We start from the raw sequence: 12106 nt of genomic DNA on the forward strand, positions 1-12106 counted from the left end.
ATGAAGGAACATTTCTTCCTCCATTTGCATTGTTCCTGTGTGCCTATTTTCCACTTTAATTTCTGAAGTTTTGTGCAAAAAATCTGTTATCTTTTCTGTCTATATTTTATACAGTTATTTAGGGGTAGGTGGTTGTTTTGGGTTTTTTTTTTTTTAGTTTTTGGCATTAAAGATAAATTCTGTCAGCAGTAGAGATGGTTTATCTAGTCTTTTTTCTATTTCGCAGTTCATATTTTATTTTCACCAAGTTATACATTTGGATAGGTGTTTAATTTTATATCACAAAGGTGTGAGGCTTTTCATTTTTCAGGTTTTAATTTTTTATTCTTTAGTAATTGAATGCTTAAGTGAAAAATCCTTCTTGGGCATAACACTCATTTATTCAGTTTGTACATGTAAGTGTTGAAAAGTTTCATCTCCATATCCTGAAATTGAACAGCCAATACGTGTACCTTGTTGGTTATTTTATAGCCTGATACTATGCTTTTTTCCTCTCTTCTCCAATATTATAATCCTATTTATCCAACGTTAGCACAACATTTGAGTTATTTCAGTCTGACTGATTGTCATCGTTACTCTACATATGATTCATCAAAAATAGTGATAGTTCTATATTTGAAAATCACTTAACTCGTGTGTGTCTTGACAAGAGACTTGATACTTTCTCCTAAGTAACTACAATAATCAAATTGATTTCCATTTAAGTTTTGTTCATTCTTTTCCTAGATTATATGAAGAGGCAGATTCTCAGAGCCTAAAAGTCCCAGAACAGGCCTTCCTTCTTGAAACCTTTTGGTCTGGAAATGAAACCTCAGTGTTTTTTACCAAGCCAATAACTATGCTTTTGGATTGGACTATATATTCTCAAAAACAAAAATTCAGATCTAACGATGTAAGTAGAATTTGCCTTACCATGACGACTAAAAATAATTGGTCTACAAGAAAAAAAAAGTACTTTTGATCATTCATTCTTTTCTCTTTCTTTCCTGCCTCTCTGGTTTACTTTTCTCCGGGGTAAAAAATACATATCTGCCATACATGCACAAGCATATCTATTTGCTACTGAGTTTAGAATGAAAAGTCTTCGGGATTAATGGCCATAGATAATACCTTCTAAGTGTAAGATGCTAATTACATTCTATTATTGCTTGCGGTTTCTAATCTTTTCACTTTATGTACATTTCAATGCATAAAGAATACAGATAAAGAGGTGAGCCAAACCATAAAGGTTTCAGAATGTGACTGAGGAAATAACAAATGAGTTCTTAAAAAAAAATCTTAAAGGCTATCAAGGGATCATTATTCTGATTTCTTTCTCTATATATATATACATATACCCAACAGTCTTTTTCCAGCAGTTCAGGCAATTAAAGTAGCAGTTGAACTTAGTTCTTATTTTCCTAACTCTTGGAAGATCATAGACATGAGCTTCTCAGATAGTTTCAAATTTTATCCATTGTTCTGATTTTCTCTGTCAGTTCAAATACTGCTATGATTTCTCATTCCCTAAATTAGTTATAATGGGTCCATTTTTTGACCTGAGTCAGTCTTGACTTCTTTTCCTAACCTATACTTTGATAGTTGGTGAGCTGTCTGGCTAGCGGTAAAAATAGGACCAAAGAAATTTGTACTTACGCCTGTTGCAAAAGGGAAAGAAGGAAGGGGTCTGTCAGGCTGCAGGCTTGAGCAGTGAGTGGAAGAATGAAGGCTGATGATGTCACTTGAGTATGACTGGAGAGTCACCATGGGCTACTTCCTTAATCTCATTTAACCATTAATATTGTTAGTATCATAGTGGCCAATGTCCAACTGAACTTTAAATCTGCTTTGGGTTAAAGAATCTTTTTGCTTGTTGATTTCATGCATACTAAAGAATCTAAGATATGAAGGTATGACTTGATACTTAACACTTGAAAATATTAAGTGATAATAAGGCTTACAGGTTGGCAGGGTTGACAAAAGATAGGAATAGTCAATGTTGTAGATGCTGTAGAAACACAGGAACACTGATATATTTTTGACAAAGCTATGAAGTGGTCTAACCATTCCAGTTAACAATTTTGAATTATGATGACAAAGTGCCTAAGATATCCATGCCTTTTGATCCACAAATTCTTCTATCTGACATACCCAAGGTGATCAAAGAGAGAAAACACTAAAATGTTTTATAGTAGCAGTTTTTGCAGAAGCAAATAACTAATCAAAGTACATGCCACTAAGTAGTGAATAGCTAAGCAAATTGTGGTACATGAATATAATGGAATATTATTGCACAGTAAGAAATGGTGACTGAAAATTATGGAGAAGCATGAGAGACTTAGATGAACTGATGCACAGTTACATAAGCAAAACCAGTAAAACAAGAAACATAGCTACAATAATATAAGTGGAGAGAACCCCCATCTACCCTACCCCCAAAAATCCCTGAATAGAGTATAATTATAATAACCAAGCCTGTTCCCTAAGAAGAGTTCAGAAAAATAGTGAGTATGTAACATTGCCTATATCCTCAGACTGAATATGTATATTTTTAAGTTTTGTTGAACTGCCTTTTTTTCCCCTCCCTATTCTTTGTACAGAGGATGACTTTCTGGGGGAGAGGGGTATGTATGTGCATGTGCACTTACATACATTTATTTGAAATTAAAATCATACAAAAACAAAAGGATTTAGTAATGTTTCTTTAGAAAGGAGCAAAAACTCAGTAGATATGATCCTTGGCATCAAAGGAAAATAAGTTGGAACTATGGCATCTCTCAATGCAGTAATTAGTTATTTGGTTATATATGTTCTACTATAATTTTGATATGGAACTCCCCATTGACTCTTGATCTTCTCCAATTTCTCATTATCACTGAGTTCAGCCTCCTATTTTATAGTGAAAAACTTAGATTAATTTGAGTCAAGATTGCCACATTGACCCAAACCAAGTCACCTCCAACAAACATTTATACTTACTTTGGTACTCTAATGAGTCTTCTCTCTATGAGTACTTACTCTAATGATGCAGATTACAGCCCATCCACATCTTCTCATTCTATTTTATTCTTTTCCATGTGAAAAAATACTCCCTGGAGAATGTTATGTGTAATCGCAGGGGTCTTTTACATTTCAAAGATACCAGTGTAGCATCTGGGCTATTTGTTATACCAACCTTTCAGCCATTCTACTAGAAATAGTGAGAATATTAATAAGATCACATTAATTCTCATTTGAACTTAAATGACAAGTGACAAAAGTCAGGAAGACCTGAGTTCATATCAGGCCTCAGACACTAACTGTGGGACCCTGGGCAAGTCACATTACCTCTGCCCCCAATTTCCTCATCTGTAAAATAGGAATAATAATAATAACACCTACCCCACAGCGCTTTTGTGACGATGATGACATTGACGGTGGTCTGGCTTCTTAAAAAATGCAGGAAGTTCTATTAAGGTATAAAGGCAAGAGATGGCATCTTGAGGCTGAACCACCATAGCACCTGTGACCATTTTCAAGGTTACACAGAAAGTCCAAGGCAGAGTCTGTTATTAGATTTTTATTTACTTATGAGTTGTATGAAAAGAAGGTCCGTGGTTCAGAGTTCCCGTGGGTAGGAGCTAATGATAAATATTTTGAATATCTGCTTCCTTAGCCCGTGTTGTAATATTCTCACCCGATTTTTATTACCGATAAAGACATAATTACCAAAGTGTGTATCTATATTACTGAAATACCTTATCTATCTTTAATTTCTCACCAAAATTTAAAAAAATTAAGGAAATATGGTACCATCATATTTCTGGTGTTATTATTAGATATAGTTATGTATGTATGTGTGTGTGTGTGCGTGTGCGCATGCGTGCATGTGTGTGTGTATATATATATATATATTTGAACCCTCCAAGAATCCTTGTAATTTCACCTGGGAATAATTGTCCACCATTATAAACTGAACTGCCTCTCTGCCTTAAACAGTACTGTTTTACACTACTACTATAATTCATGGTGTGTTTTATATGTGACATCTCACTTGATCCTGAGAGATATTACTATAAATTGTAACACAGATTTCCTTTTTAATCATACCGTAATGTGATGATATAGTATCCTGGAGCCACACTCTAAACTTAGTCCCTAAGGAGGAGTTTGAGGTGTTTTTTGGTCCTGAAGAGTGTTCTGTGATCCCACAGCCCATGAAGCCTGGAAGCCCAGCAATCACTTCTACAACATTCTTCCACTTAGGAGTCAGTCATTAGCATGCTAGTATGAATAAGGCAATACAGAAAGCATCAACATTCTAAAATGAGGCTATTATAGTATAAGCTAAACAGAAAGCATTAACATACTAAAATGAAGCTATTGGGGGCAGCTAGGTGGCGCAGTGAGTAGAGTACCAGCCCTGGAGTCAGGAGGACCTGAGTTCAAATGCGACCTCAGACACTTGACACATGTACTAGCTGTGTGACCTGGGGCAAGTCACTTAACCCCAAATGCCTGCCTCCCCCAAAAAAAAGGCAAAAAGAAAGAAAGAAATAAAATGAAGCTATTACTATACCAGTTTCACATACGAGGAAACAATGTTCAGAGTAGAAAAATGTCCTGCCAGGAGTCACATAGCTAGTAAGAGCCTGAATTGGGACTTGAACACAGGTCTTATGATGCAAAAACCAGTGTTCTTCACTGTATGTATCACAATCTAGTATAGTTACTTCAGAGATGACATTGCATTTAGCTCAAGTTGTTATAAAAAGTTTGAGACTCTAGTTGGGCATTTAAACTTTCTCATCAGAAATAAACCATTCATCCAAAGTGGAGCAAAATCCCAAGGGAATAATGAAGTAAATGTGATGTATAACATCTAAATCTAATGCATTCTCAGTAGCCTTCCTCTGACACGTGGAGGTGACCATATGCTGTCAGAGGCTATTATAACAGAGCACAATCTTTGGTAGGTCCTACAGATCTAGAAAGATAGCAAGTGTGATCCCTAAAACAAATACTATCTGTTGTCCGAAAAGGGAGCTACATTCCACCGTTTCATCACTAGAAGATTACCTTTCAGAAAATGGATTTTCCAAACCACACAACCCCCAAAAACCACTTAAGGCAGAGAGGCAGTTCAGTTTATGGTGGTGGACAGTTACACCCAGGTGAAATTACAAGGATTCTTGAAGGGTTGAAATATATATACATACATACATAAGTGCATACGTACATATCTATATCTATATCTAATGATGATAACACCAGAAATATGATGGCGCCATAATTCCTTAATTTTTCTATTTCATATTAATGAGATAACAAATCACGAGTGTGGAAACAGAAACATGTAATGAATGATGTGTCTGGAATTCCCCCAGGCAAGTCTCAAATGAGGCTTCTTTCCTTCTTAGGTCATGCCCCAAGGTGAGTGGTGCTGCTTATATCAATAGTGCAAGTATTAACAATTGTAAACTTTCCTATTCATTAATTTGTTTGCGATTTACATGTGACAAGGTCTGACATAAACTTGGATTTATTAAGCACCTCCTAGTTGCAAAGCAGTGTATTCAAAGATAATTGAGACAATCCCTGATTGCTTAGTGTCTAAAATATATGTGCCTTAATTTTTAATATATATTTTATGCACCTGGATAAACTTAATAGGTGTGGCCAGAGCTGGGGAGGGGGCAGTACAGGGGGTCATACAATAATAGTACCTACCTCTCAAGGTTGTTGTGGGGCTCAGATGAGATAATAATTGTCATGCCCTTGGCACAATGCCTGGCACATAGTGAGCGCTGTATAAATGTTAGCTATTATCATATAATAATACCAGTTGCTTGACCATGCTTAGGGGCAGAGGACAGTAGGAGGTAAGCAGAATAATGCTTATTCAATATCATAGCATTAGTTTGCTATCAATTTTAAGACTTCATTTAGGCAGTTGTCAGAGATATGATTTAAAAAGCTGTGTGGTTTTTGTTTTTGATTTGTTTTTAATTGGCTCCTGGCATCTGTTCTAAGATTCAGGGGCTAAAAAGGGAATTTGCTCTGCAAAAAAAGTACATAGTGTGTTCTCTGTACCTTGTCCCCTTGTCCTGGCCACAGTCCTATGATTCAGCTGTTCTTCTACAGGGTAATTGGGGACTCAGGCCCCTTACTATGTGACAGTTGAAACTGGTGAGTAGGCACTCTCAGTGTATGTGTTGGGTTTAAAAAGAAGCATAGTTACACAAGAGTACAGGAACAGAAAACATTCATTATAACTAGAACTAAATATAGTACTCTCATCTTTAAATGAGAGGATGCTGGATAAAGCTGGTAACTTCTTTATAGATTATCAAGTGCTTGCTCAGCTTAATCTGCCTTTCATTTATTTTTTTAAATGCTAAAATCATTACAGATAAAAAGGTCTTTTCACTTTGTGGAGCATTTCTTCCTTTCTTCCATTTGATTGTATTAGATGAAACTGCTCATTATATCTGAAGACAATAATATAGACCACAGCATTTTTCACAGTTTACTAAATCACCAAAGGACTACTACCAATGTGAAAATGCTTAGAAAGCAGACTAAAGTTGTAAATAGTAACAGATTTTATGTACTTAGCTTGAAGATTTTCATTACACTTTATAAATAAGAGCAACATATTTGTTTAAAGTCACTGCCGCGTAAATTGTAGCGTTATTAGATATTAGAGAACTAGCCTTAAACATTTCAAATTAGTATTTTATTTCTTAAGACTTGATTAGGATTTTTTATTCATATGAACTTTTTCTATTAAGTTAATTTTCACTGCTAGAATTCATCCTTGTCCTTAATTCAGTCTCTCTGGCAGTTTTCAATTTAAAGAATTCCATGCATGTTCACAGACATCACTTTCAGTAGGGTAAAGCATTTTGTTTCTTGATTTACAGCATTGAAGCATTCAATTTAAGTCATTAGCTAAACAGAAGTCCTCAGTTTATGCTAATGTTGTTTTGTCATAATGTCAATCAGCCAGTCTTGCCAAATGACATTGTGGCAGTGAATTTCATTGTCGTGAATCTGAGAGTGCTTTGGGCTTTCCTTGGCAAAGGGCAGAGGTGGGCTGTGTCTCATATTTTAAAGGAGCTGCAAATTCGACATGGGCAGCAGCTACAGAGCTTCGTAGCTTGTCTCTATCATCTCTCCTTGGGACACCCTTATTCAACACACAGAGGTAATTCTAGAATTGCAGATCACGAGGAAACCCAAATGAGGCTCTATGCCTTTTATACTTTTATAAAATGTCCCCTTAGTCTCCACCTATTGGTTTTTCTGTTCTTTTTTCTTTCTTCCTTTTTTTTTTCTTGTAATTGTCAGTGAGAAAAAGAAGGTGGTGTGGTACGGTGAGTGGATAAAGTCACCAGCTCCAGAGTCAGAGAACCTGGGTTTATATCCTTTCTCTGATCCTTTTCCCTTTTGTGTGACCTTGGCCAAGTTACCATCCCTCAGCCTCTTTCTTCGTCTATAAATGAAGAGGCTATACCAGACAGCCTCTGAGATCTCTTCCAGCTGTAGAACTATGATCTAATGTTGGCTGCCATTTTTTTTTCTAAAATTCCTGTGATATCTTTTCTTTCATATTCTTATCTTGCTACAATGAAAGGAAATAAAACTGTACTTTAAAGAAAATCTTAAGTATTACCTAGTTAAACCTCTTTGTGTTACAAATGGGAAAACTGTGCTTCAGAAACATCACTTAGCAGAATTCACATTGCTATTTTGGGATGGAGCTCTAATTATGGCCCAGGTTATCTAGCTCCTAGTTGTGGATTCTTTCTACTACAACGCTCACTCTCTCCTGTGTTCAAATCCTACCTCAGACATTAAGGAACTATGTAACCATGTGCAAATCCCCTAATGTCACCAGGCCCTACTTTTCTCATCTATAAAGCAGGGGGCTGTTATACTTGGAGCACTCACTTTGATGTGAAGATGAAATGAAATAATGTTCGTTAGACATTTGTAAACCTTCGAGCACAGTATAAACGTCCACTTCTATTATTGTTTTGAAAGAGTTGGCAGTACATTAAATTATTGTCATACTCCATTTTATGGTACTCGGTGAAGCTCTTCTCTCTAGCAGCCTGTCGTGGGCTCATCCACAAAAGTGAATGGAAAGAACCTGGACTAGAAGTCTAAAGACCTGTTATAGTTTTAATTACACCTCTTTTCTATCAAAAAAAGGCCATGCCACCAAACCCTTTTTAGCCTGAGTTCCCAACTCTGTCTATAAAATGGAGTAGATAGTATCTACCCTGCCTCCATCACAGGATTGTTCTGAAGACCAGCTGAAATCACGTGCATGGAAAGAAAGTGCTTTGAAAAAGGGTTGATGTATAGCCAGTGTGTTGATTTGTTTTACTGCTTGCCCATACTTACATGTTACAAGGTTGTGGAGCTGGGCTAGTGGGTAGTGATAGAGATGGAATTTTTAAAAAAAGAGCATCAATAAAAATTAAAAAACAGAAGAAGTAAAAAGATATTCAGAAGGTACACAAAAAATCAGTACAATGTTGTTACTACTATGTTAAATTCAATATTTTAAAAAATAAACTACATCACAGCAACTCATGGTTTTATATACAACCTTTTTTTGGTTTTTTGGCAGGGCAATTGGGGTTAAGTGACTTGCCCAAGGTCACACAGCTAGTACATGTGTCAAGTGTCTGAGGCCAGATTTGAACTCAGGTCCTCCTGACTCCTGGGCCAGTGCCCTACTCACTGCGCCACCTAGCTGCCCCTACAATCTTTTTATTATTTTATACTGAAATGTATATTTTGCTGATGATTGTTAAGTTCATCACAAAAGTAAATTTGAACAAAACACCTCGTGTTGGCCTGTGCAGGTAAGGTTATCATCTTAATTGGCCGAACGGTAGACACCTTACTTGTTACTACTCCGGTTGATTAAATATTATAGCTGTTATTAATCAGTGTTCTGGTCAACTCGGTATTCTAATAATAGAGTTATTAGCAATATTCAGAAAGTGACAGCACAATAAAACATAACAATAAAATTTTACCAAATTCACACTTCATTACATTAAGAACTTGGGGTTTCTTCTATATGGTAACTCCTTCCAGCTGAGGGAGATGCCTGAGGTAGTATCATGATTGTGTAACTGGGAAAATGTCAGAAGTGGAATCTGAACCCAGGGCTTGCTATCTCCCAGGATCCCTCTCTCTTCATCACTATGCTGCTTCTCTATGCTGAGTATTATTTTTCCTCAGTGATTCAAGGAAGGCATGCAGGATGTTGCAGAGGCTTCATGGCACAACTGTGAATTCCCATGTTCATTGTGTTCCCAAAGTACAAATAAAGTTAGCATTGAACAGTATGCAGGCTAACAGGATGGCTAGGATATTAGCAAACAGCTCCCAGATTTAGCATTTAGCAGATGAGCCATTTTCTTGTTCGTTGTTTTGTATTTTCTTCTGGATTATTTGTTGAGAGCTGGGAGATCCTGAGGGGTCATCTGGTGCAGCCTCTCATTTCAAAAATGAGGGAACTGAGGCTCAGACACTTTCAGTGATTGGCCCAATGACGCGTACGGATAGGAAGCAGCAGAGCTGGCATTCCAACCCAATTCCACTTTACAATTACCTCCCCCAAAGTAACTTCTACAGTGTATATACCCACTGTGTGAGTGTCTGAACATAAATTACAAACATAAATGACTTAAGTACTTCATAACCCAACACAGATAGTGCGGGAGTCAGAAAGGCCTGGATCCAAATACTGCCTATGACATTGAATGTCTGTGTGACCATGAACAAATCTCTTCATCTCTCTGAGTCTCAGGCAGCTCTTTAAGACTTGTACTAAGTCATAGATACTTGTGGTCTTCGTGACTAGAGGGAGTTCCCAAACTGAAGAGCAATGTGTAGATGTCCTCTATTCCTATCCTCAGTGATGTGGGTCCTCCCACAACCTCAACCAAGAGAACTAGTTATAATGAGAGGGGACCAAGACCCTTGAATTAAAAATGCTTCCTTTTATAAGACCAGTGAGTCTTTATTACCACACATGATACTAGAGCATGAAACCTTGGCCAGGGCAATCCTAAGCAGGTTATGGGACCTGGCACATGGATTTCAGGTGTCTCCTAGAACCAGCTCCTCCGCCTTCTAAGTGCCACAGAGTTTCATAGGTTCTGATCCTTTTTTCTGTCATCATCCTGGTGAAGCCTATAGACCCCTTCTCAGAAAAATATTTTTAAATGGGAAGGGAAAGAAAGAAGAATTTATATAGTGCCTACTACATGTCAGGCCAATGTTAAGCACTTTTTACAAATTAATATCTTACTCGTGAATATCTGTAGACATAATTGTGATAGGCAGGGTAGATTTGATTTACCTGTAATCATTATTTAAGACTCAATTTAATTTTTTCAGTAATGGAAAATTCTTTTGTTTGAAGCTTTAATCTCTATTTCCCACAACTATTTCATTTTTAACAAACTGGACATAATGGAGATGGGTCCTCTTTCTGTTTTACTTTTGACGTATCTAAAAATAAAATTGAAGATTATTACTCACAGTGAATTTTTAAATAGCATGCACACGATTGATATGCTTTTCTAAATTTCTGATTGCCTTTTTAAAAGTAACTTTTCTCACCTATTAGGCCTTCCAAAATGAAATGGCTTACCTGATGGTAGAGACTCTTGGAGCAGTAGTGGAATATTGGATATTTCTTGGTCTTAAGAAGAACAGAAATGTGATGCAACATATGTCTGATCTAGGAAATTATGTTGCTGTTTCTTGTGATGGTAAGTATGTCTTTGGATAGATTGTTGATTATTTTCAGCCTTTGTTTAACATTTAGCAGAAATTTATGATGTTTTGCCAATTATGTGAACTTTTTGTTTCTAATTCCTATTAAACTACTAATAGTGCACAAAGATTAAGTGTATTGTAGCTTACAAAGCATTTTTTACATTTTGAAGTCATTTATTTTAAATTACATGAAGAAACAAGTGCTATTTTATAGCTTATAATGAGTATTGGGCAAAGCATGAAACCCAACTAAACTTCCTTAATAACTTATTGAAAAATAATGCCTAGGACCTTTTTTTGATCATGGCTTTCAGATGGTCCAGTAGTTCTTAAAGTATCTCTTCTGGATCTGTTTCCCAGGTCAGTTGTTTTTCCAATGAGATAGTTCACATTTGCTTCTACTTTTTCATTCTTTTGATTTTATTTTATTGTTTCTTGATGTCTCCTGGAGTCATTTGCTTCTAGTTGCCCAATTCTGATTTTTAAGGAATTATTTTCATCATGTGTTTTCGTACCTCCTTTTCCATCTGATCAGTTCTCCTTTTTAAGGAGTTCTTTTCTTCAGTGAATTTTTGTGCCTCTTTTATCATTTGGCCTATTCCATTTTTTAAGATGTTATTTTCTTCAGTACTTTTTTGTGCCTCCTTTACCACGCTTTTGACTTTTTTTTCATGATTTTCTTGCATTCTCAATTTTTCCTTTGCCTCTCATATTTGATTTTTAAAATTCTTTTTGAGCTCTTCAAGAATTCTTTTTTTTGACCTGAAACTAATTCACATCTTTCTTTAAGGCTTTGGCTGTAGAAATTTTGACTTTGCTTTTTTCTTCTGAGTTTGTGTTTTTGTCTTCCCTGTCGCCATAGCACTTTTCTGTGGTCAGGTTCTTTTCTGTTTATTCATTTTTCCAGTCTATTTCTTGACTTGTAACTCTAAGTTAAAGTTGTTCTCTGCTCCCAAGGTTGAGGGAGCCCTGCCCCAAGCTTTGGGCTTCTCTTACTTCTGGTCTCGAGCTAGTTCTGGCTGTCTATAAGTTTTCAGTTCTTCTAACATGGTATGATCCAAGGAGAGGTGTGATTACTGCTCACCTGGCCATGTTCTGGTCTGTGAGCAACCAACAAGCACTCTTTTCCACCTCGAAGCTGTGACCAGGTTACCTGCTTCCCTGCATCCTTAAGCTCTGGAGTTCCTCTACTAACACTAAGCTACTGTTCCTTCTCACCCTGGGACTGCAACCTAGGACTGTGACACAGGGCTGTATATGAGCAGTACACTCATTCAGCAAAGGGACCCCTGTAATTTCCTGACCAGTTGTCCAGCCCCTTTATTTTCTATGG

The 12106-nt window shown here is 36.6% G+C and overlaps 1 protein-coding gene across 1 annotated transcript in view; it reads left to right on the forward strand.

Moving 5' to 3' along the window:
- The window catches only part of SLF1 (SMC5-SMC6 complex localization factor 1), an 85886-nt gene that overhangs the window by 49157 nt on the left and 24623 nt on the right, over positions 1–12106 (forward strand). Inside the window, exons 11-12 of the mRNA XM_036742226.1 lie at positions 727–892; positions 10622–10766. Coding sequence (XP_036598121.1) covers positions 727–892; positions 10622–10766 — 311 coding nt within the window. The remainder of the gene's footprint in view (positions 1–726; positions 893–10621; positions 10767–12106) is intronic.

The sequence above is a fragment of the Trichosurus vulpecula genome, chromosome 1, assembly GCF_011100635.1.
Source record: "Trichosurus vulpecula isolate mTriVul1 chromosome 1, mTriVul1.pri, whole genome shotgun sequence".
NCBI lineage: Eukaryota > Metazoa > Chordata > Mammalia > Diprotodontia > Phalangeridae > Trichosurus > Trichosurus vulpecula.